The sequence below is a fragment of the Rhinolophus sinicus genome, chromosome 14, assembly GCF_057876585.1.
Source record: "Rhinolophus sinicus isolate RSI-liver-muscle chromosome 14, RSI-T2T, whole genome shotgun sequence".
In the NCBI taxonomy this organism is placed as follows: Eukaryota; Metazoa; Chordata; class Mammalia; order Chiroptera; family Rhinolophidae; genus Rhinolophus; species Rhinolophus sinicus.
In genome coordinates, this window is record NC_142514.1 from 67442559 (window position 1) to 67469801 (window position 27243).

Genomic DNA, 27243 nt, shown 5'->3' on the forward strand with positions numbered 1-27243 from the left:
AATATATTAACATGTAAGAAATATTAGGACAACTTCTTGACAGAAATCGTCCAACTTACACTCCCATACAAGAGAGACTCTTTTTCCATTACTTTCTAACACAATTTTCTATCAAACTTATTCATCCTTGTCCATCTGAGAAGTGAAAGGTAATACCTGGCAGTTTTAGTTTCATTTTCTAATTATGTGTAAGGTAACCTTTTTCTATAAAGTGCCCCAAAGGAAAAATTTTAGGTTTTGTGGGTTGTACAGTTACTGTTGCAACGACTTCACTCTATTGTTGTGATATGAAAGTAGCCATAGACAATATGTAAATGAAGGGGTGTGGTGGTGTTCCAATAAAACTTTATTTACAAAAACAGGCATCAGGACAGATTTAAAGTTTGCCAACTGCTATTATAAATAGTTGCTTGTTTTTCTCTTTAAACTAATAAAACCAACACTTAATCTATCTAATGTGTGTCAGGCACTCATATACTCTAGTAGGCACTTTTTACGTTTACAATTTTTCTGAGTGAAATTGAAAAAACACGCACACCAAAAATAAGACACAGCATACATCCACGTTCTATAATTTCCTTAAAAGAAAAGCTAATCCTATTTAAACAGTGAGCCAAGCCACCTCAGACCCTTATCAACTAGCTTAGCAGGTGCAGATAGGATTGCAGATAATTCAGTGGCAAGATGGTCCAGGGCTTGTGAAATCCAGGGAGTTGTCTCCTTTTCAGTAGTCTCAACCAAATTTCTCAGACGATTTATCTCTGCCTCCATCTCTTCAGATTTCTTCTTAAATCCTTCATTAAGCAAATCCTCTTGGATCTAAAACAAAGGGTGTGGAGAGAGGGAAAAGTAAAGTTTTGAAAATCCCCATTTTTCTCAAGAGTCAGATTTCATATAGAAGAACGTTATTAAATTGTCTTTATGTTACACACAAAAGTATTCTCTTTTTAGATAATCAAAGCATAATAATTGAAGCAGATAATATCTTCTAGGTGAGACCTGGACAATGAGAGAAAGGATAGTTTTCAACCTTGCTAATACTCATGCACCATTAGGGTCATGCTAGGTTACTAAGCCAGGCGTGAGGACAAATGCAATAATATGTTCCAACCAAAAGTGTGGGTTGGGAGGGAGCTAGTAGTCCACTTGCACAAATTTTCAGTCCCACTTGGGATGGCATGATCACCCATATTGTGGAAATAATAGGAAACTTATAAGCTGATCAAGGAATCTGATGTAAACATTTGTAGATGGGGAAAAAAGAGAATTCCCCCAATGCTATGTGGTGACCTGAACAAGGTATGCGCATACCTGGAAATAACTGCGACAAGTTTTGAAGGTGTCAGTTCCCATATTTCTAGGTCTGGACATATCTGATGGTTTTAGGCCAGCATAGATCCAAATCAGAGTATTTTCTGTTATGGGGGCTCCTGATAATTGACAATGATCTTGGTCAAGCATCCAGTTGCTGCTTATGTCTAAAACACCTGGTCGGAATATATGCTTGATAATCTTTGAAATCCTGTTTAATTTGGGCTCCACGAGAACATCTTAGAGTCACACTAACATAGCAACTCAAACCTTGGAGAGGTTATTTATATTCTCTACAGGCTTGAAGGGGCCAGGTTATCTTGGACTCTCCAGAGTCTGAGTGTGGAACAAAACTCAAAGGCCTTTTGCAAAGACAGGACTCAGGACTTTGGATGAGTCAAATGCAGTGAATAGCAGTAGTGGGTCTCTTTAATTTTGCTTTAACTTTCACCCATTCCTTCCTGATTTATCAGGGCAATCACCATCAGCAACTACTGAGGCTGTGACCAGACTTACTTTCATCTTGTGTTCTAGCATCCTTCTTTGCGCTCTCAGAACATCCTCTCTGTCCCTCTCCAGCTTTTCTTTCAGTTGGATGATGTTTTCCTGGATACTCCTATGTTGTGCCTCTGTCTGCTGTTGCTGCTCCTGGCATTTCTGTTTTAGCCACGCCTGTTCCTTCTCAGCTGCCTCCTTCATGGCCTGCTCCTCTGCTCCAGGAAGGTTTTAGAAAGAGAAGAGAGTAACAGATCAGGCCTAAGCTCTACGACCTTGAGATTAGAGAATAAATCAAATTTGAAAGAGAGGATGGGGTATCTCAGAATTCACCCAGTAGCTACACCATCAAGAGCAGTCTTGAGAATGTGATGGAAAAGGCCTTGACTGGCTGGCTGATGTACAACCACAACTCTGCTTGTTATTTTCAGATTTGGCAGAGTGTGCATTCCACAGGAGAAGGAGAAACTCGTTGTTTTGGAAATATCTTCATTCAATCTGTCAGAGGGCAGTGCAGGAACCTCCCCACCCCGCTGAGAGTTGGGTCCTGCCCCGTACCTGCGAGGGCCTTCTCACTTTGGGTGAGGGCTTTATCTGTCTGCAGGATGGATTTCTCTATTTTCACCTGTGACTCAAGAAATTTCTGGAAGACTTCTTTTGCCTGAGTAATCAAGAAGGAACAAAGAACTTAGATTTCCACTGAGATTTGTTCTGTGCAAATAAGTCCATTTGTGTTAGTTTTACTTTCTGCTTAAAATGCTCCAGGATCCCATAAAAGGTGTCCAAGCTCCTTACTGTGATCAGGGACTCTCCATATGTCCTTCCAGTACCTCTTCTAGCACTACTTCTTTACACATGCTCTAGGTGTCAGCCAGTCAGAATTATGTGCACAATCTCCTGGTGCTTTTATGTGTTTGCATGTTTACATGGGGCTCTTCCTTTCAGATACCATCTCAACCTGGACAATATTTACAAATACTTCAAAATTTACATCCCCCTGCTCTTCTGGAAGTTACCCTAGGCTATGAGCCCAATGTGAAATGCAGACTTTATGCTGCTGATCTCCCTTGCCACTTGCTAGATGTGTAACTTTACGCAAATTATATAACCTGCCTATGCCGCCTAGATCACATCTATAAAATGCACGTAATAAAAGTAAATGTTTCATAACATTTTGGAGGAATTAAGTCAAAATGTTAAGAGAAAGAGCTTAACACTATGCCTATAGGCAATAAGAGTTCAAGATGTTTGTATTATTATTATTATTATCATTATTATTATTATATTTGTTATATCACCAGTGCAGCCTAGGGGTCACAGGTTCATAAGTGTTACCACTCCATATGCAACTGTCTGTTTATTTGAAACTCTCTCACTTTGATCAGCCTTGAGTGAAAAGATTCTGACTTTCCATCATAAATCCTCAAGACTTGGTACACTGAGTGTCATGTTGTTAGATGGAGAAATGCATAACTTCTGTCTTTCATGGGTTTCAGAAATTCATACTCATTTTTCAGACTAGACATTTCTACTCTACTTAGGAAGAAAGCAAATAGTGGACCTTAAAATCTAAAGCTGTCATGCTATCCCCATGCTCTCTTATTACCCACAATTGGTGCTGTCCTCTCAGATTTTCAGAAGACCCTCCTGACTGCTGTGTAGGAGAACCACTTCCCCTTCTTCCTCACCTTCACTCCTTTCCCGGGCATTTGCCAATAGTGCCGTTCAATCCTGTCCTTTTCTTTCCTGTAGAGCTTGTGCCCTCCAGAAACAGAGAAAGTTCCTGCTGAAATACTTTCCATTAGGTCCGTTGAAAGTTGTTCAAGTTTAGCCTGGCAGTATTTAGCAGATGCCTCTTCATTCTGCAGCAAATTACTCTCCTTCTTATTCTTTAGGATTTCCTGCAAGGGAAAAGTAGGGGGATGTCATCAGAAGAAAGGAACAGAGGAAATAAAATTTCAAAGAATCTATTAGCTGGGAGGTCTGTCCCATTAAGAAAAAGCATTCTAGTGGAGCGGTACAGGCAATGTAGCAGGAATCAAGAGATTCTCCCAACTCTGAAAACTCTCTGCAAGACCCTGCTAAATCTTTTTAACCTCCCTGGGCCACATCTTCATCTGTGAAATGTTGAGGTTGCATTATATATTCTTTGTAGCTCCTAGTAATTGTGCATACTATGATCTTATCTTCAATAATATAATGACACAACTAAAATAGTACAAATAGTGACCTGTTAAGAGAGTCTGTCTAAGGAAATCAAGTGTCTAGGATTAGGAGTGCATATACCTAGAGAGCAGCAAGCTCAGAAATGACGTTGAGGAGTTCTGGAATCATGCCATAATCCACTAAAGGTGAAATCAATGATAATTTTTGCTTGAGAGATGAGACAAATCCTGAAAACTTCCTTCAGCTCTGAGGAAAAAGAAGGAAATATAGTCCTCTAGAGTTTTCCCTCTTATGACAATCCAGACTGCTTAACCCTGAATATGAGATGAGCTGTGAGATGAATATGTAGAACTTTAGGCATCATTCCGGCAGGGTAAGAATTAGGAAAGACAAATGCTAAGACAAAGTACCATGAGCTTCTTCTGGAACTCCCTCTGGTCATCCTTGAAGGAGTGCTCCATGAAGATTTCAATGGCTTCCCTCTCACAGGCTGCGTGCAGGTGCAGCAGCTCCTGGAGCGTGTCTGTGGGGAACCTCACTCGCTGGGCCATCTGCTCACTGTAGTGGTCGGCTGCCTTCTGCACAGCCGCTGAGTTCTCAAGCTGGGCCAGAGTTGTCACTGCGTTCTCCAAACAAGGAACCGATCCTTTGTTGATGGTATCCACATAGGTCACCACCAGAGTCCCCAGCCCTGAATAAAGCAGGAACTAGGGATAAATATCAATTTAACACTCAACGAGATCCAAGATTCTGAGATTACAATTCTGAAACCACACACACACACACACACACACACTCACACATACTTACTTCTATCATCACCTTCGTTTTCACAATTAACTCATTATTCTGTTATTCTCCAGGCCATTACATTTTTTAAAAAAATGTTAAATACCTACCATCATCTAACATAATCAGAAGTGTCTGTGAAAATTATTTCACATTACACAAATTCGGAGAAAAATAGACTACAAAGGTAGAAAGATTAGGCAACATAATTCAGATAAAAATCATTCCCGATACTTAAGCTTTCAATGGATTCTCAGGACTCAAAAACTAATATGTATTTTGGACTGGTTTAAACTCCCAACAAGTCTTTTTGAGAAAAACACTTATTGTGTAAGGCTTCCCCCAAAGTGATAACATACTCTGTTTTTAGTGGTTTTATCATTATTGGGTTTTCTTCTTAAATGTGGGAATACAAGATGTCAATGATAATATTTGGAGTTTGGGAAAGAATTTGTTAATCCCATGACAAGAGAAAAGTACTAACATACATAAATATTTCTTTTTGGGGCATGATATAAATACATATTTTTATATCAAGTGAAACAAAACTACTGAAGAACGCATAATTAAGTAGCCAACACATATTAGACAATTCAGAAATATGGTTTTGGAAAAGAAGACTCACGATTCCCAGTGACCTTGACTCCTTCCCTGAGGGTCTTGGTCTTCGCATGGGTGTAGATATAAGAACAGAAATTATCTGTTTGTTTCCGGAATTTAGGATCCAGTTGGCTTTCCAAAATATCCTCAACATGGGCTAGGAGCTCCTTATCGTTTGTTGGCCGGTCAAAGACAAAACACTTCCGTTTGGGAAAAAAATGCCTGATGCATTCCCTGAGCATGTTGGAGTTTTTAAGTTTGGGATTTACACCTGGGGAAGAGGAAAAATACAGTTATGGTTAGCACAGTTGTGGGACAAGACTGAAGATTTTTATGACTGGGGATTTTCAATCTTTGGAGTCTTCTATGTTCATAGAACCCCCTTAAACATTTTCATATAAATTGCTAATCAAACTCATATGAATGACATATTGCTGGAGAGAAATTTTAGGAAACATCTGTCCCAGGAAAAGAAACTTATCCACAGAACCAAATATGGTGTCTGCTTTATCAGATGTTTATCAAATGAATGATTTAACAAGTGATGATCAAATATCAATTTCTGGTCTACTCCAACCCCTATTGGAAATAAACTGCAGGAAAAAAAACAAAGAGGTACGATGAACAAAGATAATGGAGTAATGATTAATATAGGATATATGAAACCTTGTTCAGTTAAGGAAAACTTTATTGATTAAATTCACATGTTACAAATAAGACTAGCTGTTTTTCGTAGAAATTCGGAAGACTAGATGTTACCTAAATATAATTTGAAAAACTCGCCACTACTCCATAAACACATTGGTTTTGTCAAATACTCACCAGCCTAAATGCAATTTATTAACATAATTTTTCAACATAAAATATTAAAACAATGAATAAATATGTTAGAATTAAAAGGATGATATGACGAGGGAAGAAAAATGAAGAATTTAGCTATTATCAGAAATAATAAAAACTTATTGCAGTTCAAGATGGTGATGTAGGAAGGCCCTCAGTTAACCTCCCATAGATACACTGAATCTATAGCTATGTAAGGAATAATTTCCTTTAGGAAAAAAACAACAAAAAATCCCTAAAAACTTGTGGAGTGATCCATTCACATCAGGCAAATGAGAGGGAATCCACACTGAATTGGGTAAGGAAAGCTGAGATACAATCTTGCCATAAACCTCATCCTTGGCACAGCAACCCACAGTTAAGAGGGAACTCAAAACCCAGAGCTTCTCTTTAAGAATGAAGGGTTTGTACCCCACATCAGCAACCCCAAATTTTAAGATTGGCACTTGAGAAATGAGCCCCAAAACATCTGGCTTTGAAAACCAATGGGTCTCACACCCAAGAGACCTGTGGGGCTGTGGTGAGCTGAGAAATAGCTTTTAAAGGACTTGCATGCAGACTCCCTGTCCAGGGCTCAGCACAGAAACAACACTTGGGAAAGAGTGTATGTGACCAAAGAATTATTGATGATTTTACAGCATTGGTCTAAAGGACAAGGGCCTGCTAAGATACTCTCTGGGGATGGAAGCTGGTGGGTGCCATCTTCCTGCTCTCCCTCTACTTTGCTAAACGCAGTGGGTGCCATCACTTTTTATTTTTTCTCTTTTTATTTCTTTTTTTTTCATTTATTTTCCTTTACTCTTTCTTTTCTTTTCTTTTCATTTGTTGTTTTTCCAGTTGATGCCATCTTTGCATTGCTCTGTCTCTCTCCAGCTAGTGTAAACTATCTTTGCATTCTCCCTCTGCCGTGCTCCAGAGCATTATTATTTCCAGGAGTGCAACTTCTAAACGTGTCTGATATCCTGGTTTTCATGTTTGGTGACTCACTTTTTGTGGCATGCATCCAGAAGACTCCCCATGATTGCCTGACTTTGGAGGCTGGAGGGGAGGGGCTTATGTTACTGTGTCCCACAGGACTGTAATAATCAGAAACAGTTCTTGGCAGACTACCACTCCTGGGACATTGCACAGATAGGCTGAAACACACTCCCAGTCTTTCTGAAAAAAAGAGTCTTATTTGCTTGTTCAGGATCTTTGACCTTCGGGGCAGGCTTCTGGTTTGGTATACTTTTAGGGGACTATAGAGGTGCTTTTAAGGAATGAGGGCTAGTGGACACAATCTTTACACAATTCATCTGCCTTATTCCAGTTCACTGGTATCTTCCAGAAAGGAGCTTATAACCTTGTCTGGTGCCCTGAATTTTGTGGCTGATGCCAGGGGACACCGCTACATCTCCTGGGTCTGGTGGCCAGTGGGGCTTACACTTGACTGTAACTTGGGTTCCACTGGACTGTAACTAATGGAGAAAGTGTTCTTAAACAACCACGACCCCCAGGGCACAGCACAGGCACAGACCAGGAGCTCAGTCCTTCTGAGAAAAATGCCTGTTAGCTTACCTTCATAGTTGCAGTTTAAGGGGTAGGTTTCTAATTAAACAAACATTTAAGGGCTGACTGTAATCCTCTCCAGAGACCTCAGAGGGCAGGCACTATATTCATGTTCTTTCTATGCCACACCCCAGAGTGCCAGCATCTCATGGAATGGAGTTCTTATACATCAGGTGCCTCAGTTTTTATATTTGGTACCCTGATATTTGTGACTGCCACCATGGGGATACTCCTTAATTGCCTGGACCCTGTGGCCGAGGCTTGGTGTTCCTGGATACCATGGGACTATAGAAATCAGAGAGACAGTTTGTGGCAGGCTACCACACCCAAGACACTGTATGGACAGCAGATTGAAACACACCCCCAGTCTTTCTGAAATAAGAGTCCTACTTGCTTGTTTTGGAGCTTTGGCCATAGGGGCAGGCTTCAGGTTTGGCACACATCTAGTGGTTATTGAGGTGCTCTCAGGGAACATTGGCTGGGGGACACCATCTTTGTGGTCTTGTTCTGCTTCGCTAAAGCTTACCAGCATCTCCAAGGAAAGAGCTTATCCATTATTCTGGAATCCCAGCTTTTGTGACTGCTGTCCAGGGTACATCTACAGATCACCTGGCTCTGTTGGCCTGTAGAGCATATGTTTGCAGTCTCATGAGACTATATATGCGCATCTTTAAAGACTGCTGTCTGAGGGTCTGACTTCCTATCACCCTGAATCTAGGTGTTGACAGAGATCTCCCCTTTGGGACACTATTAAAAACAAAAAATAAGCTGCTTGGACAATCACAAAGGTTTGAGAGACAACCAACAGCTAGGGCAGGGTTGAATGATAAGGTTTATCTTCTACATGAAACCAATACTTCAAGGACAGGAGAGGTGGTGGTTTCATCTAAAGCACAGAAAACAACACAGAGCGTCAAGCAAGATGAAGAAAACAGGAATATGTTCCAAATGTGATAACAAGATAAAACTTCAGGAAAAAAGAAACCGAATGAGCTGGAAATAAGTAATTTACCCAATAAAGAGTTCAAAGTAATGGTGATACAAATGCTCACCAAATGACAGAAAAATGGATGAACACTCAGAACTTCAACAAAGCAATAGAAAAAATAAGAACGTGTCAAACAGATTTCACAGAGCTGAAAATATTATAACTAAACTGAAAAATATACCAGAAATATTTAACAGCAGACTAGATGAAGCAGAAGAAAGGTTGAGTGAATTTGAAGACAGGGCAGAGGAACTCACCCACTCAGAGAAGCAAAAAGAAAATAGAGAATGGTCCAACATGATGGCGTAGGAAGACCCTTAACACACCTCTTCCCACGGACACACAACATATATATCTACATATACGAGGTCTGACAATGAAGTTCACGAACTTGCCACCATGCACTTACATTGGCAACACTGTACGAACAGATCAGTAAGGTTTCATAACCTTGGTATATCAGTGTTTCACAGCTGTATTCATGTTGACGTGTGGTGGTGTCTTGAATAAAGAGTGTTATTCATTATTGTTGCATATTTTTGTGTGCCATTGCAAGAATGTCTGAGCTTGAATTAGAGCAACAAACATTAAATTTTTTGTTAAACTTGGCAATAATGGATGTAAAATCAGGGGTATGTTAGTCTAAGTTTATGGAGATAATGCCATGAAGAAAATGGCAAATGGATTAAATGTTTTTCTGAGGGGAGAGAACACATCACTGATGAAGAGAGGTCAGGGTGGCCAGTAATGAGCAGAACTGAGGAAACCATTGCAAAAATTCATCAAATTGTGTGTCAAAAACTTCAGCTGACTGTAAGAAGCATAGCAAACCAAGTAAACATCGATAGAGAAACAGTTAGGAAAATCTTAACTGAAAATCTTGGCATGAGAAAGGTGTGTGCAAAAAAGGCCCTGAAAGAGCTCTTGCATCACGACAATGCACCAGCTCACACGGCACTGTCTGTGAGGGAGTTTTTAGTCAGTAAACAAAGAACTGTATTGGAACACCCTCCCTACTCACCTGACTGGCCCCCAATGACTTCTTTCTTTACGCAAAGATAAAGGAAATGTTGAAAGGAAGACATTTTGATGATATTCAGGACATCAAGGTAATACGATGACAGCTCTGATGGCCATTCCAGAAAAAGAGTTCCAAAATTGCTTTGAAGAGTGGACTAGGTGCTGGTATCAGTGCACAGCTTCCCAGGGGGAGTACTTCAAAGGTGAGTGTAGTGATATTTAGCAATGAAGTATGTAGCACTTTTTCTAGGATGAGTTCACAAACTTAATTGTGAGACCTCGTAGAGCAAATCCTTTTGAAGAACTGAGGGCTGACTGAACAGCTTCTGAACAACAAATAGAGAAGGATCACACAGAGAAGGGTAGGAAAGATGGAGATGTGGTACTCATGTGAACCCTACCCAGACAGGGTAACCTGCTAGGGAGGGATATCACTGAGGGGTCTGCATAGGCAGACCTGTCTGCTCTGAGGCACAGAAAATAACCATGATTTAAAGAGCAGCTAGACGCTAGACTGTACATTAAAAAATAATAATACTGATGACAAGGTGCTTACCAAATGTTTGAGGAACTGTAGGAACTCTCCAGGATATGTGGCAACTTTCTGGGATCAGCAATGCCATCAAGCATTGTTTATATTCATTGTTTATATTCACTCTCTTGTGAATAGTGGAGGCAGAATTTGGTACAAGTGCTCTAACCAGTCAGCAAGGTCTACAAAACATGTTCCAGGACCACCTCAGCCAGCACTGGCTACAGCCCTGGCCAGCAGCCCCCCAGGGCACACCCAGGGTCATGTACCCTGGAACACCTCAGCTTCCCAAAGTAATCACTCCCTGAGTGAACTTAGCCAATACCCACTGCAGCCCAAGTCAGCCAACTTCCCAAATTGCCCCCAGAGCCTCAAATCCCAGGCTGCCTCAGGCACTATCTACTGCAATCTCAGGACACCCCTGAAGCCCTGTACCCCAGGCTGCCACAGCCCATATCTGCTTCAGCACCAGCCAGCCAGACTCCCAGGGGACCTTAGGCATGGCACAGATCCACTTCAGTTGGCCTATTCAAACCACCCAGCTCATGTAATCTACACAGATATTGTTCCTTCAAGATTGGGAGAGAGAGCTGTTTTGTCTAATTCATGTAAACAAACACAGAAAGTCAAGCAAAATGAAAAGATATAGGAATATGTTCCAAATAAAAGAACAAGAAAAAATAGAGATAATTAATTTGCCTGATAAAAAGTTCAAATTAACAGCCATAAGGATGCTCACTGAACTTGGGAGAAGAATAGAGGAACTCAGTGACAATTTCAACAAAGAGTTAGAAAATATAGTAAAGAACCATTCAGAGCTGAAGAATACAATAAACGAAATGCAGAATACACTAGAGGGAATTAAAAGTATATTAGACAATATAGAAGAACGAATTAGTGACCCAGAAGACAGAATTGTGGAAATCAAACAATGAGAAGCAAAAGAATAAAGAATTTTTTAAAATGAGGATAATTTATAGGGCCTCTGGGACAACATCAAGTGCACTAATATTCATACTATAGGGATTCTTGATAGGAGAGAAAGGAACAGAAAGCTTATTTGAAAATGTAATGTCTGAAAACTTTCCTGACATGGGGAAGGAAGCAGACATCCAAGTCCAGGAAGCAGAGAGTTCCATACAAGATGAACCAAAAGAACCCACACTAAGACATTATAGTTGAAATGGCAAATGTTAAGAATAAATAGACAATATTGTAGGCAGCAAGAAAGAAACTAGTTACAAACAAGGAAACCCCCATATGTTAGTTGATTTCTTAACAGCAACTCTAAGGGCCAGGAAGGGGTGGCCAGATATATTTAAGCTGCTGACAGGAAAGAACCTACAATTCAGAATACTCTATCTGGCAAGACTATCCTTCTGAATTGAAGGAAAGATAAAAAGATTCCCAGGCTAGCAAATATTAAAAGAGTTCACCACCACTAAACCAGCTTTACCAGAAATGTTAAAGGGTCTTCTTTATGCAAGAAAAAAAGGCCATGACCATAAATAAGGAAATGCAGGGGAAAAAATATCGCTGGTAAAGGCAAATACATAATAAATGCAGTGAATCAATCTACCACTTAAAAAGCTAATGTGAAGTTTAAAAGACAAAATTAACTATAACTACAATAAATAGGGGAAACACAGAACAAAAAAATATAAAACATGAGGTCAAAAATATAGTGGAAGGGGGAGTAAAAATGTAGTACTTATAGAATGCATCTGAATGTAAATGCCTATAAGCTTAAAATAGACTGGTTTAGATATAAGACGATATATATGGTAACCACATACCAAAAATCTATAAGCCATAAACAAAAAAATAAAGAGAAAGGAATCCAAACAAAACACTAAAGAAAACCAGCAAATCAAAACAAAAGAGATCAAGAGAAGAAGAAAGGAACAGAAAAGAACAACAAAACACCCCCAAACAATTAACAAAATGACAATAAGCACATACTTATCAATTATCACTTTAAATGTAAATGGACTAAATGTTCCAAGCAAAAGAAATGGGTGGTAGAATGAATAAAAAACCAAAACCTACCTATATTCTGCCTTCCAGAGACTCACTTTAAGAGGCCTAGCAGGTTATATTAGGAGGCATAGCAGGTTATACAACTTGCTTAAAGTTACACATCTAGTAAGTGGCAAAGGAGATCAGCAGCATAAAGTCTGCATTTCACATTGGGCATATAGTCTAGGATAATTTGCAGAAGAGGAGGGTGATGTAAATTTTGAAGTATTTGTATGTGCTATCCAGGTTGAGATGGTATCTGAAAGGAAGAGCCCCATGTAAACATGCAAATACATAAAAGCACCAGGAGATTGTGGGTTTATACAACTGCACATAATTCTGACTGGCTGAAACCTAGAGTATGTGTAAAGAAGTAGTGTTGGAAGAGGCAATGGAGGGAGTTAAGGAGAGTCACAAGAGAGCCACAAAACAAGACTCAATAAATTTAAGAAGATTTAAGTTATATCAAGTGTGTTTTCTGACCATGATAGAATGAAACTGGAAGTCAACTACAGGAAGAATACTGGAAAAAACACAAATACGTGGAGATTAAACAAGCTACTAAACCACCAATGTATCAAAGAGGAAATCAAAAGGGAAATCAAAAACTACCTTGAGACAAATGAAAATGAAAACACGAGTTTGCAAAATTTATGGGATGCAGCAAAAGCAGTTCTAAGAGAAAAGTTCATAGCTATACAGGCCTACCTCAATAAATAAGAAAAATCTCAAATAAACAACATAACTTTATACCTTAAGGAACTAGAAGAAGGACAAATGAAGCCCAGATTTGCATCAGGAAGGAAATAACAACTATCAGAGCAGAAATAAATGTAATAGAGACTAAAAAGACATAGAAAATAACAATGAAACTAAGAGCTGATTCTTTGAAATTATATATAAAATTGACAAACCTCTAGCAAGACTCATCAAGAAAAAAAAAAAAGACAGAGCCCAAATATATAAAATCAGAAATGAAGGAGTAGAGATTATCACCAATAATACAGAAATATAAAAGATCATTAAAGAATACTATGAACAATTATGTGCCAACAAATTGGACAATGTAAAAGAAATGAATAAATTTATAGAAATGTACAATATTCCAAGACTAAAACTAGAAGAAACAGAAAATCTGAACAGATTGATTCTTAGCAATGAAATTAAAGCATAAAAAAACAGAACAAAACTCCAAATAAACAAAAGCCCAGGACTAGATGGCTTCACAGGTAAATTTTACCAAACATTCAAAGAAGAATTAGCACCTATCCTTCTCAAGCTATTCCAAAACATTGAACAGAAAGGAATGCCTCCCAACTTGTTCTATGAGGCCAGCATTACCCTGATATCAAAACCAAAGATACTTAGTAATAATAATAGTAATAATAATAATTTAAAATATTATAGGCCATTAGTCCTGATGAACATAGATGCAAAAAATCTCTACAAAATACTAGCAAATCAAATTCAATAATATATTAAAAACGTACACATGATCAGACAGAATTTATAACAGGGAGGTGAGGTTGCTTTAACATCTATAAAACAATTTGATTCATCACATCAGCAAAACCAAGGATAAAAATTATATGATCACATCATAGACACAGAAAACGCCAAAAATTCAACATCCATTTATGATTAAAACAACAACAACAACAACAAAAACACCTCTCATCAAAATGGGTATAGAAGGAATTTACCTCAACATGATAAAGGCTATATATGAAAAGACCACAGTTAACATACTCAGTGGTGAAAAGCTGAATGCTTTTCTTCTAAGATCGGGAACAAGACAAGGATGCCTACTCTCACCACTATTTTTCAAATTAGCATTGGATGTATCAGCCACAGCAATCAGACAAGAAAAATAATAAAAAGCATACAAATTGAAAGAAAGAAAACTCACTATTTGTAGATGGCATGATATATATGTACACATATATATACATATTTATGTATATATGTATATATGTACATATATATGTATATATGTGTATATATATATCATGCCATCTACAAATAGTGATATATATATATATATATATATATATATATATATATATATATATATATATATATATATATGTGTGTGTGATCACTATCTGGCAAGATTATATTTATCACTACAAATAGTGATATATATATATATATATATATATATATATATATATATATATATATTTTTTTTTTTAAACCCTAAAGAACCCACCAAAAAACTAACAATTAAAAAATGAATTCAGAAGGCAGCCAGATGGCTCAGTTGGTTAGAGTGCAAGCTCTTAACAACAAGGTTGCTGGTTCACACAAAAAGAATGAAACTGGACCAATATCTTACACTATACACAAAAATTAAAGACTTGAGTGTAAGACCTGAAACCATAAAATTCCAAGAAGAAAAATAGACTGTATGTTCCTTGACATGGGTCTTGACAAAGATTTTTGGATTTGACACCAAAAGCAAAGGCAACAAAAGAAACAATAAACTGGGGGGTTGGAGGTGAGGGGCCTAAATCCATCTAAAACACTTCTGAACAGCAAATGAAACCACCAGCAAAATAAAAATGCAGCCTATGAAATGGGAGAAAATATTTGCAAACCATATATCTGATAAGATATTAATATCCAAAAAAATTAAAAGAACTCACACAATTCAATAATGAAAAAACAATGTGATTTTAAAAAATGGGCAGAAAATCTGAATAGACATTTTTTCCAAAGAAGACTTACAGATGGCTTAACAGGTATATAAAAATATGCTCAATGTAAATAATCACTAGGGATATACAAAGCAATACCCCAATGAGATATCACCTCACACCTGTTAAAAAGGCTATTATCAAAAACAGAAGAAATAACAAGTATTGGTAAGGATGTGGAGAAAAGGGAACCCTTGTGCATTGTTGGTTGGTAAATTGGTACAGCCATTATGGCAAACAGTATGGGCGTTACTCAAAAAAAATCATTGCAGCATTATTTACAATAGCCAAGACATGGAAACAACTCAAGTGTCTACTGTTGGATGAATGGATAAAGAAAATGTGGAATATTATTCAGCCATAAGAAATAATGAAATCTTGCCTTTGTGACAACCTGGATTGACCTAGAGGCCATTATGCTAAGTGTAATAAGGCAGACAGAAAAAGGCAAATACTGTATGATCTCACTTACATGTGGAATGTAAAAAAAAAAGCAAGCTAAACTCATATTTGGGGGAAAGGAGACTACGAAATGGGAAAAGGGAAGAAAAGGTACAAACGTACAAACTTCCAGTTAAAAAATAAATAAGTCATGGGGATATAATATACAGAATTGGGACATCATTAATAGTACTATATTGCATATTTCAAAGTTAGCTAAAAGAGTAGATCTTACAAGTTTTCATTATAAGGAAAAAAATTCTGTAACTATGTATAATGATAAATGTTAACTAGACTTATGATCATTTCACTATATATGTATGCATGCATATATGTATATACCAAGGGTGTCAAAAAAAATGTATACACGTAGACACGTATACATCACTCAACGTTGCTCAAGCAGTAGTTCGCCGTAATCTGAAGTATCTGGATGCTGATGGTAACCACTTTGAACACCTTTTGAAACTGCAGAAGTCAACTGTATTCGTCTTTTGTTATCAGTATATATTGAGTATTACAATTTTAATGTTTTTTTCTTTCTTAAAATGTGTATACATTTTTTGGCACCCTCTGTATATAATCATTATGTTGTACATGTGAACTCATACAATGTATGTCAATTATATCTCAATTAAAAAAATAATGAAAACATATGCACTGATAGTAGATTATCAGGTCTATTTAGGGTGTAAATTTCACTTTTTGTAGAAGATCCGACTATCCACACACTAGAAATTTATTTCGCTCCATGAGAAGAGTAAGAACTGAGGAAAATACATACTTCATTATGATTTTATGCCTAACAATTATATAGACTTATCATTGTTTTTCTCAACACAAAACAGGAGAAACATAATAAGGAAAACAACTGTCTGTTCTTTCATCAGTTTTAGCATCCATTGTATTTGGATGTTAAGGTACAAATTATCTTAGTTGAAATTTAGTTTTGAATAACTTCACTCTACATTAAGCCCCACTCTCATTGGGTGATCTTAACTATAGTCACTAAAACTTATCAAGGAATAACCTAAGTCTCAGTAACCATTTCTATGGGACTTAATTTAGTCTCAAATACAATGCAACCCCAGAGATGATGGACAGTGTTTGGTACCTCCCACTCCTTATTGGACCATCCACTTCCCAGGCCATGTTCTGATACCTTGAATCAGCCTCAAGGCATTCTCCAGGTACTCATCTTCTGTGATAGGGCGACCATTTAACTTCAGCTCCAGGGTGAAATCCCGTACAGTCCAGATAAAGTCTGGAAAGAAACTCACAAACTCTGTGGAGTCTTCTGCTCTATTCGACACAGGGGAAGACTTTGCCCTGATGAGTTCTGTGAGCTCTGCCACATAACTAGGACCTAGCTAAGGAAAAGGAACTTCCTCCCCACATTCCTACATGTCTCTCATAAAAAAAATTATTATAAACATTATGTTTTGCCCTGAGTCCCCACTGCTCCACCAAAGGCCACTCAGCCACAGGGAAGGAGAATGCGATTTGGTCTCCAGTCCCATCAATTTATGAATAAAACTGGGAAGGATACTGCAGTTTCTCCAAGGCATCGTGGTTGATGGTGCTCATGCTGTTGTAGACAAACATGCTGCTCAGAAGCACGGCCAGCGCGAAGATCCACGAGTCATTCTTGGGGTCGCCCTAGAAAACATATTAGAGAAAGCACCAGTCTTCTTTTCAGAAACTCAGTTACTTGTTCAATCATTTTCATTTGCTATTTCAGATTGTATAATGTCGGTACAAAAAAACAACAACATTGAAAGCAAAATCAAAGAAAACCTCAGCTTTGGCAATTACATTGACATTTCTTGTGACATCAGTTTCTTCATGTATGAAAGAATTGTAATAATACTTTCCTGAAAGTGTCCTTTTTTCTAAATGGGAGTAAGTCAAATAATATGTATAAGAAAAAGTAGCGTGCTCTTTGAGCAATTAGTTGTTCATAAGCGACACCCTATGTTCATTTAACAGAAAGTGAGCTACAGAATATATACTATGCTAGTCACAATTGAATACTCAAAATAAAGCCAATTCAATATTTATAGACAACTACTAAATGTTATATATTTTTTTTAGTTATAGGGAAGCAATTATAAATGTGATAATTGTTACACTTAAGATGACTATCTCATGGTATTTAAAACATTTGAAAAACAAATGCAAGGAAGACAACAACATGTTTAAAAGGTTACATATCAGTAGTGAATCTTAGTAGAGAAAACAATAGTCAATATATCCAATAAAAATATCGAATCAGAGGGGAACAAAAGATACTGGCATTAGAGAAAGAGTGTGTGTGTGTGTGTGTGTGTATGCGCGCATGAGAGCGAGCGACAGAGAGAGAGAGAGAGAGAGAGAGAGAGAGACAGACAGACAGACAGACAGACAGACAGACAGACAGAGAGACAAAGATGAAACATCCCTACAAATTCAGTGCTGGATATGAAAGGATTTCTAAAATGTGGACTTGAAGAAATGAAAGAAGCGTACAAAGTAGAAAGACCTGCCGAAGCAAAATGAGAATTAGAAGGCAATAAGCAGAGTTATGTGGTCTGACTGACACAGAACAGAAGGTAAGTACAGAAAATAAAGCTCAAAGCAAGGTCTATGCAGGATGATGAAGAGCCTTGAAGACAGGAAAAACTGTTTTTGTGTTGCCTAAGGTATTGCAGAAGCCAGCATTTAGTCATACTATAAACTGCGTATAACTCAGTTTGAGACCCTTTAATTTAGCTTCTCGATAAAGGTTTATTAAAATGGATGAAATTATTCACGTCAGTGCTCAGAAATAAAAGATCTTATCTAATAAACCACATTATCTGATGTAACCTAGAAATGAATTTCAAAGATACCAAAGTATGCCTCATTTGATATAGCTGGATTTCAATATTTCAGGAATCTATCACAACAGTTAAATTGCAAATGATCATGAAGAGATTAGGAGAAAATCTAGAATGAACAGAACCTGTCTGTGACTCCTCGCCTTACCTTTTCCACATCACCCAGGCCCTCGGTGTCCAGAAGAACCAGGGTATGACTTGGCTTGGAGGGGTGAGGCACACACCACATCCAGATGCCCTTGGTTTCAGACTGCACCGTGGAGCCCAGAGGGAAACCTGAAGGGAAAGGGAGAAAGCAACATAAAGAGACAACGAATAGTCCAAGAAGCCCATGAGCTATAAAATTAGACTTAGAGGGTTATAAATACCCTCCAGTACAGCATGGTGCTTTCTCCATTTTAAGGATGTCCAACTTTGTGTATCATCTAAACACTCATACCTTTAGCTGTCATAGTCTTTCACATACGTTTAGTTTATTCATAATGCTCATTCCATTTCCCAATGTAAACATAACTCTGTTCATGCCTATGTGGCCTACCAACTCATTCGATGAGAGAAAGGGCATGCTGCACAAAAGAAGCTTTGATTTTTAACTGTTCAACAATGACTTCCTAAAGAAGTTAAGCTAGCTGAATGTATTGTAATTAGATCAAGACTTTTCAATAGTCTGAAGAATAAACAAGACAATATATTCAATAGTTACTTATTAAGTACCCATTATGTTCTAGGTATTGAGGATATGATCAAGCCTCAGGAGATACAACAGTCGCTAAGAGAGACAGAAATTCCTGCCCTTTGGAGTCTTGGAGCCAATGAGTGCTAAGACTCTGAAAACTTATAACGAGTTTATAAGCCAGCCAGGTGAAATCTGGTCTTAATGGAGAGGAGTATGGGGAGACAGGAATGGGTAAAACTAAACATACTTTTCTAAACCCTCAAAAGATTGTGGCTGTATCTCACTTCTTATTTATTTGGAAGATGCGATGAACCACAACTGATTCAAGGGATCCCAGCAACACTTAAAACATTTTCTAAGAGAAATATTATCACATTGTATTCCTAGTATTTTTTTTTTCCTGTGTTAAGGGAGAACAGAACTTCTGAAAGTCCTCCATAGAACCAAAATAAGAAAAAGTGTTGATATGTGGTTGACGTTACTTCTATATTCTCACTTGCTGCCCATGAAGCTCAATAAGTTGTCCTCTGTTTTTATTATGACATTTTAAATATACCCACTGTCAGATTCTTATTACATTAAACCATACTCATGTGCTTTGTAGGATTTGGATATGCTAGTCTACAAGATATTCTACAACACCAAGATACCGTGCTCTAATCAGAATTTTCATGAAGGCTAACTAAAGCCACATAAAAATAATAGTGAGCTAAAAGATAAACACCCTGATTTATTTTTCTCTTATTCAATTAAAGAAGCATTTATTGAGTGCTTACTCTGTTTTACACACTGTCCTTGTTGCTGGAAATTCATCAGCAAAGAATCCACGTAAGTTTTTTCCCTCCACTGTTTTTAATTTTAATACAAGAAGAAAAATAATAAATAACTAAAGATGTAAATATATAAAATACGTTCACATTGTGTTAAGTTTAAGTGGAGGAGCGGCATGAGTCAGGACAGTCAGGGAAGACCTCTTTGAGAACTGCCATTTGTGTAGAACCTTGAATAAAATGAGCTAGCAAGGTGGAGAAGCAGCAAGCACTGCAGGCAGAGTGAACCACAAGTGCAAAGATCTGGAGATAAGAAAGGGCTTGCAATTTGCAAGGGCAAGTAGGAGGTTAGTATGACTATAGCATAACCAGTGATGGAGAAAATATAGAAGATGAGTTTGGAGAAATAGGAAAGACTAGGTCATAGTGGGCCTCCGAGGAATGTGGATTTTATGTAAGTATAATGCAAACTTAAGGAGGGTCTTAAAAGCAACTAGATTAAAGTTGCTTTGAAGATAATTTACTAAAGAGGGTCAAAATAGAATCGAGGAAGACACTTCAGGAAAAAAATTATTTCAGGCAAAAGATGAGCCTGACAGCGTCATAAATACAAATGGTAAAATGAAAATGGAGAGAAGAAACAGATTTGAGATGTATTTAATAAGAGTAATAAAAGGCCTGATGTGTGAATTAGATGTAGGAGATAAACTAAGTGAGGGATACAAGTTTTTAGGCTACATAATTGGGAAGAAAATGTTTGAGAAAGCAGAAAGTGTATTTTTATTTTGCTGTGTTTAGATTGGTTTCATTTGGGTTTAGGACTGGGGATTGATCAAGACTTTTATTATAAACATGATAACTTCAACTGGACAACTTTCAAAAAGAAAAAAACTTAGGTGGTTATTTGATTAATGAGTCTGAATATCAGAAGAGATATTATGGCAAGAAATATCAGTTAGAGACCTATGAGAATAAAAGTGACATTTAAAGTCCAGAGATTGGATGAGATCACTTTGAGTGGGTACAAAGAGAGGAGAGAAAATATTCTAGGGCCAAGTCCTGGAGTGACCTGAAATTCAGCTGACCGGATGAAACGTTGGAAGCTGGTAGAGAGACTGAAGAGAACTAAATACAGAACTAGAAAGAAACCCAGAAGAGTGTGGTGCCTCAGAAGCCAAGAAAGAAAAGAATTTCTAGGAGCAGGGAGAAATCAACTATGAGATACGATGCCAAACAGGGGACTAAGATGGACACAAAGAAACATCCATTGAACCATACAAAATGGAGGTGATTAGTACATATAACAAGAGCATTCGGTGGATTGTTGGTATTAAAACCAGAGATGAGTCCATTGAAATGAGAGGTGGGAGGAGAAGTGGGAAAAGGAAACATTTTGCCGGAAACGAGTAAACTCGTCATATCGCCTCTAGTTGGAACCGGCAAAAATTTTGCAAAGTAAATAAATAGAGACCTCTTTTTAAACTAAAACACTGAAAGTTTCATAGAAAAATATCAAATAGATCGAAAGATATGAATATTTTACGGAAAGTCTAATTTTGGTGAGAAAATGTCAAAAAAGCCCCGCGTTACGACGCGATTTGGCGGGAAAATGCCCGCTTACAAAGTTTAAGACAAAATATTTTAGCTTGAAGAGGAGTAAAAAGAAAAAGGGGACGGGGAGCGATAGTTACAATGAGATATGGAGTCCAGGGAGAATATTTAGGATGAAAGATAGTCAAGCTTGTTGGTTATTAATAAGAATACGAGAGTAGAGAAAGCAAAATATGATGTGGGAGACATTAACTGTAAGAGCTCAATGTCTGGCCAGTTAGAAAAAATGGCTTTGAGAGCACTGGTGTGGGAGATTTTCCTTTTACAGGAAGTAGAAACAATAGGAGAATTAGAAACAGAAAAAGTCAAGTTGCAATTTTTTTGGTGAGAATTACAATTAGAAGATGTGTTTAATAGGAAATTTGGAATCTCCCTTCATGTGACCCTGGAGGAGTGGTAAGAAGCTGAGATTCAGCTGGAGTCAAGCAAATAGCTTCTGTCCCAGGACTTCACTCACCAAGCTTTTCTCTCGCAAGACAGTTCATCAAGTAGGATTTTCCTGTACGATACACCCCAACGATGGCCACAACCACCACAGGTTGAGAAATCTTGCTAAGAATCTTTAAGGCTTTCCGGTTCACTGAAAACTGCTCATTCTTGTTTTCCACCAAACACATGGGAACCAACATGATGGGTCCAGATGCCATGGCAACCTGCAAACCCAAAGGAATCTTTCTGTAGAAATAAGATTACAAATTCATTCTCTGTCTCAAAGTTAATCAAAGCATGTGTACATCAGCACTTTTATATAAAAGTACTGCGTACTTATCTATGGCACAAAAAATTTGGTATGTTGTGTTATCATTATCATTTGCCTCTAAGTATTTTTCAATTTCCCTTGTGATTTCTTCCTTGATCTATTGGATCTATTGATCATTTAAGAGTGTGTTGTTTAATTTCCATAAGTTAGTTAATTTTCCAGTTTTACTTCTGTTATTGATTTCTAACTTCCTCCATTGTGGTCAGAGAAAGCAATTTGTATGATATCTATCTTTTTATGTTGATTAAGACTTAATTTGTGGTTAACATATGGTCTATCCTGGAAAATGTCCCACGTGCCCTTGAGAAGAATGTGTATGCTGCCGTTATTTGCAGAGGGTTTTGTTAGATCTAGTTGGCTTACTTCATTGTTCAATTTTCCATCACTTTACTTATCTTCTGTCTGATTTTTCTATTATAGAGAATGGGATATTGAACTCTCTAACTATTATAGTAGAACTGTTTATTTCCATTTCAGTGCTGTCAGTTTTTGCTTTGTAAGTTTTCATGGTCTGTTATTAGGTACATAAATGCTTATAATTATTATAGTTTTTTCTATATCTATGTTGAACCTTTTAATAATATGTAACGTCCTTCTGTGTCTCTTGTAACTTTTTGATTTTAAAGTTTATATGATATTAGCGTAGCCACCCATGCTCTCTTTTTGTTACTATTTTCATGAAATATTTTTATCCATCATTTCTCTTACAGCCTATTTGTGTTTTTGGATTTAAAGTAAATCTCTTGTAGACAACATATAGGTGGATCATGGGTTTTTGTTTGTTTGTTTGTTTGTTTAATAAATTCTGCCAATCTCTATCATTTAATTGTAGAATTTAATCCATTTACATTTAGAGTAATTACTGATAAAGAGGGATTACGTCTATCATTTTGCTATTTGTTTTCTATATGCCTGATAGTCTTTTATCCTTCATTTCCTGCATTACTGTCTTCTTTCATGTTTAATTGGCGTTTTTTATACTAAGAGGTTTTAATTCTCCCATCATTTCCTTTTGTATATATTTTAGATCTATTATCTTTTTGGTTACCATGGGGATTATATTTAACATCCTGAAATTATCACTCTAATTTGAATTTATACCAATTTAACTTGAATTGCATAAAAACTCTGCTCTTTTACAGCTCTGTTCTCACACCTTTCAGTTGTTGTTGGCACAAAATTCCATCCTTATACATTGTCCAAAAACATAAACTAATCATTTTTAAAGCATTAATCTCTGAAATTATATAGAAAACAAAATGTGAATTTATAAAACAAAGCTAAAATAATGCTATATTTTAGGCTATTTTTTAAGGTGGTCTCTTAAATATAGTTGAAAACAGAAAGTGACAGACTGTTGTTACAATAATACCAGCTGTTATAATTGGCCATATATTTATCTTTAACGAGATATTTATTTATTCTTCTGGTATTCCTGCTATGAAGCAAACGGACAGCGAAGGGCCTGAGGAAAATCTTAGCTATTTCAAGCTCGAAATACTTGCTTTTTCCTTGGGCACTTTCATGTGCATAGCTCAGGGACCAAATGACCAAAGACAGACCTGTTGTCCAGCCATAGACTGACAAAAGAAGAGGATCTTTACTAAAGTAAGACTGGGGTAACCATAAATGCTTGGCCCTTTCCTTTCAAAGTTCACCTATGCCCTAATGGCTTCTGAGGCTAACTCACTCAACAGCCCACAGTTTGGTCCTGGTGGAAACTCCATCCAGTAATTATGTTTCAGAGAAATGGTGAGGAAAGAGACACAAACTGAGTAACAAAAAGAAATTCTAGAATCAACAGCTCTTGCTAGGGGTCCCCAACCACCGTTCCAACACTAACTGTGATATTCACCACCTTTGTCTCTTAAAATTTTGGCTGCACTTTGGCAGTCTCTGAGTTTACTTCTTTCCTGTTACATTCCTGACACAGTACACACAAGTTAAGCCCTTCAATGAAAAATTCATGTATTTTTGGTTCTATCCTTACAATGAATGTCTACGAAGGCAAAGGGCTCCCAATGTTGTGAGGAACTCAGATTGGATTTTGTTGCTGCCACATCATATAATACAGTAGCGTGGCTCTACCCAATGCAGGGGTCATCATCACTGAGAAGCAAAGTCATCACCTCATCCGAGTCCTCTCCCAAGTACGAAGGCTTAACCAGCTATTAAGTGTGCAGTGAGACTGATGATGAGGGATGACCTGGGACAAGAATGACCACAGGAACACAAGCCATGAATTGTTAAGTCACAGATTTCGTGCATCTCTTCTGTCTCATGGTTCTTGTTGCTAAGAACAGCTACAGAACTAGTGATGAATATGACGAGTATTCATCAAAACCTGAGCTTTTAAATTGTTAATTCAGTTGGACATATGACAGACCAATGAAATGCAATATCTATAGAACCATTTATGATATTCAAGGGACAGAAGGAGTTGTAGGTTCCAGAAGGGAAAGAGTTTTTTATGTTTCTCCTTTTTCAGAAATCATCAAAATCCTTTGGCCATAAAATGGAAGAATCATCCCATGCAAAGGAAAATTGAGTCACTGGGAGACTGATTTGTTTTTCAAAATAGAAATGTGCATCAAAATCAAGAAATGGAGTGCATTTTGAGCTAGCAAAAAGTATATATTAATAAAATGTCAGTGAAGAATAAGAAGAAAATCTCTTAACTTCTGACCTCTCCATGTTCTAAAATATCCATGTGGAAAGACCCAGAACAAAACTGCCCTCAAGTGGGCCTGCAAAACTTCATCAGGTAGAAGAAAAAACAACTTATTTTCTGGGAAGTGCTGAATTGCTCCTTCCCAATTTTCAGAACGTACCAAGAAATAAGCTTTCTCAGGCATCTGAAGGAAGCTTGGGGCTGAGCAGTGGTTTACAGCCAACCTTTGAGGGTGTAACTGGGGGTAGAAGTCAGGCTGCAATCTTTAGGCAATCCATTTGTTTCTGGCTGTCATTTATTTTTTTCTCCAACAAATAAAGGCAGCCAGGGCTCTCTCTTAGAGTAAAGTCTGCTTTTAACACTATTAAAAAATAAATAAATAAATAAATAAATAAAAATAAAGGCTGTGTAACAGGTGACTCTAACCCAATGTGGATCCAGAGTTGAGCACCAGTGATAAACCAATCCTCGTGCGCATTGTAATGAGGAACACTGAGCTCATGGATGAATAAACTGTTTCCACCCCCCCCCCCCCATGTCCCCTTTAAAGAGCCAGGAGTAGACTAATCTCTCATGTCTCCATGCATGTGTCTTTTCCACTCCACTTACTACTGTCCTGGTGATGTGACATGCTGTGACACTGTCACCTCACAGATGCCACGGCTCCAAATGAGGAAGCTGAGTTTTCCCAGAACTAAAGCCAGCAACTGAATCCTGCAGACTATCAGGCTACATGGTCCCTTACCTCTCCCTTCCTCAGAGACCTCTGTCCCTTCCTCAGAGACCTCTGTCCCTTCCTCAGAGACCTCTGTCCCTTCCTCAGAGACCTCTGTCCCTTCCTCAGAGACCTCTGTCCCTTCCTGAGAGACCTCTGTCCCTTCCTCAGCGACCTCTCCCTTCCTCAGAGACCTCTGTCCCTTCCTCAGAGACCTCTCCCTTCCTCAGAGACCTCTGTCCCTTCCTCAGAGACCTCTGTCCCTTCCTCAGAGACCTCTGTCCCTTCCTCAGCGACCTCTCCCTTCCTCAGAGACCTCTGTCCCTTCCTCAGAGACCTCTGTCCCTTCCTGAGAGACCTCTGTCACTTCCTCAGAACCTCTGTCCCTTCCTCAGCGACCTCTCCCTTCCTCAGAGACCTCTGTCCCTTCCTCAGAGACCTCTGTCCCTTCCTCAGAGACCTCTCCCTTCCTCAGAGACCGCTCCCTTCCTCAGAGACTTCTGTGAATTAGAAATTGAGAGGTTTAAGCCTAAGACTCAGCTGCATGCCAAAGAAAGTTGATGAATGAGCATTTCTGCCCCACATCTCCTCAGGTCAGTGGGTCAAGAACAAGTTCCCCTGTTGTTTCTCACTCCTCCTTGCTTCCTTTCCAACGCCCACTTCTGTTGCTCTTGTCTAGAAGTGAGAAAGAGCAAAAGAGCAAAAATCTGAACCTGAAAATAAAAGTAATCCGTCTTTTGTTGTAGTTCTTGGTAGAGACCACACATTCAGAAACAGTGCAGGATAAAAAACAGGCTTAGACTTCGTAGTTACTTTTAACAGTTGATTAAAGGGAGTGAGAATGGATTATTTTATATAAATACAACTTGCTGGAATTCTTTGAATATTAGTATGGCAAATACAAAAAGAAATTTTAAAGATCATACGGTATGCTGAGGACCATGTTTTCTCTCTGTTTCTCCAATGTGTAGCAGGGGCCGCGAGAAGTCGGGGGCAGGGAGAAGGGAGATGGGGAAGCAACCCCACCCAGCGCCTCTGCCAGGGGGCCAGGCTTGGTCCCTCCGAGAATGGACTCCAGCCCCTTCAAGCAGACAGTGTAGGATGTGCTCCTCCTTCTCCCACGCAGGGATCTTTGTGCAGCCCTGGGTGGGTGCCTGAGGAGGAGCCGCGCCCCAGGGACACCTTGTGCCGCTGTCAACTCCCAGCCCCTTCGGATCAAAACCCAGTCGCTGAGCTGCCTGGAGCCAAGCACGCGGCTTGACAAACACCATCGGGTCGCCGCCCTCTGCCGGCCGCCTCCCGCCTGCCAGAGCTGAGCCTGAGCCCCCAGAGTGGGATGTGCGCTTGGGCACGTGTTGTTGTTGTTGCTGCTGTTGTTATTTAAGGAGCATGTGCAAGGAAGGCCGAGTTTAGGAGTGAGCTTACTTGTCTCCGTGCTGCAGGGAGGGCACAACTTTCTCAGCTGTCCTTGCTGCCTCTGCTCTGCTCCTCCTGCGTCTGGCTCCTCCGGACACCGACTAGTCTCTTTAGCAGCTGAAAATCATGCGGGTGTTATAGCCAAGCTATAATGGGTTGGGTTGTGGAGAACCGAAATCGAAAGGACATGCATTTCCGTGACTTTACTGTTTAGGGTTTTTAATCTTCTTTTAACCGAGACTACGGGCCCCAGTGCGGGGGCGGGGGCGGAGGGGGGGACGGGCCGCGAAACGGGGTGGAGGATCCATGGCTCCCCCA

General features: G+C 38.5%; 1 protein-coding gene across 4 annotated transcripts; it reads right to left on the reverse strand.

Moving 5' to 3' along the window:
* Positions 1-328: 328 nt before the first annotated feature.
* LOC148755717 (guanylate-binding protein 6-like) lies at positions 329-27124 on the reverse strand. Of its 4 annotated transcripts, none has more exons than XM_088791306.1 (11): positions 26935-27124; positions 21821-22038; positions 18455-18582; positions 16998-17107; positions 16611-16807; positions 5387-5632; positions 4383-4663; positions 3495-3707; positions 2365-2467; positions 1828-2021; positions 329-819 (listed from the first exon to the last, which is right to left on the reverse strand). In XM_088791306.1, the coding sequence occupies exons 2-11, from the start codon at positions 22008-22010 to the stop codon at positions 598-600; spliced, it is 1884 nt and encodes a 627-aa protein (XP_088647432.1). In that variant the 5' UTR covers positions 22011-22038; positions 26935-27124; the 3' UTR covers positions 329-597. The 4 variants fall into 4 exon arrangements, with proteins under 4 accessions (XP_088647432.1, XP_088647431.1, XP_088647430.1 ...); XM_088791305.1 differs by having other exon boundaries at positions 21821-22016; positions 26935-27123; XM_088791304.1 differs by lacking the exon at positions 26935-27124 and adding an exon at positions 26436-26767 and having other exon boundaries at positions 21821-22016.
* Between the last annotated feature and the right edge of the window lie 119 nt (positions 27125-27243).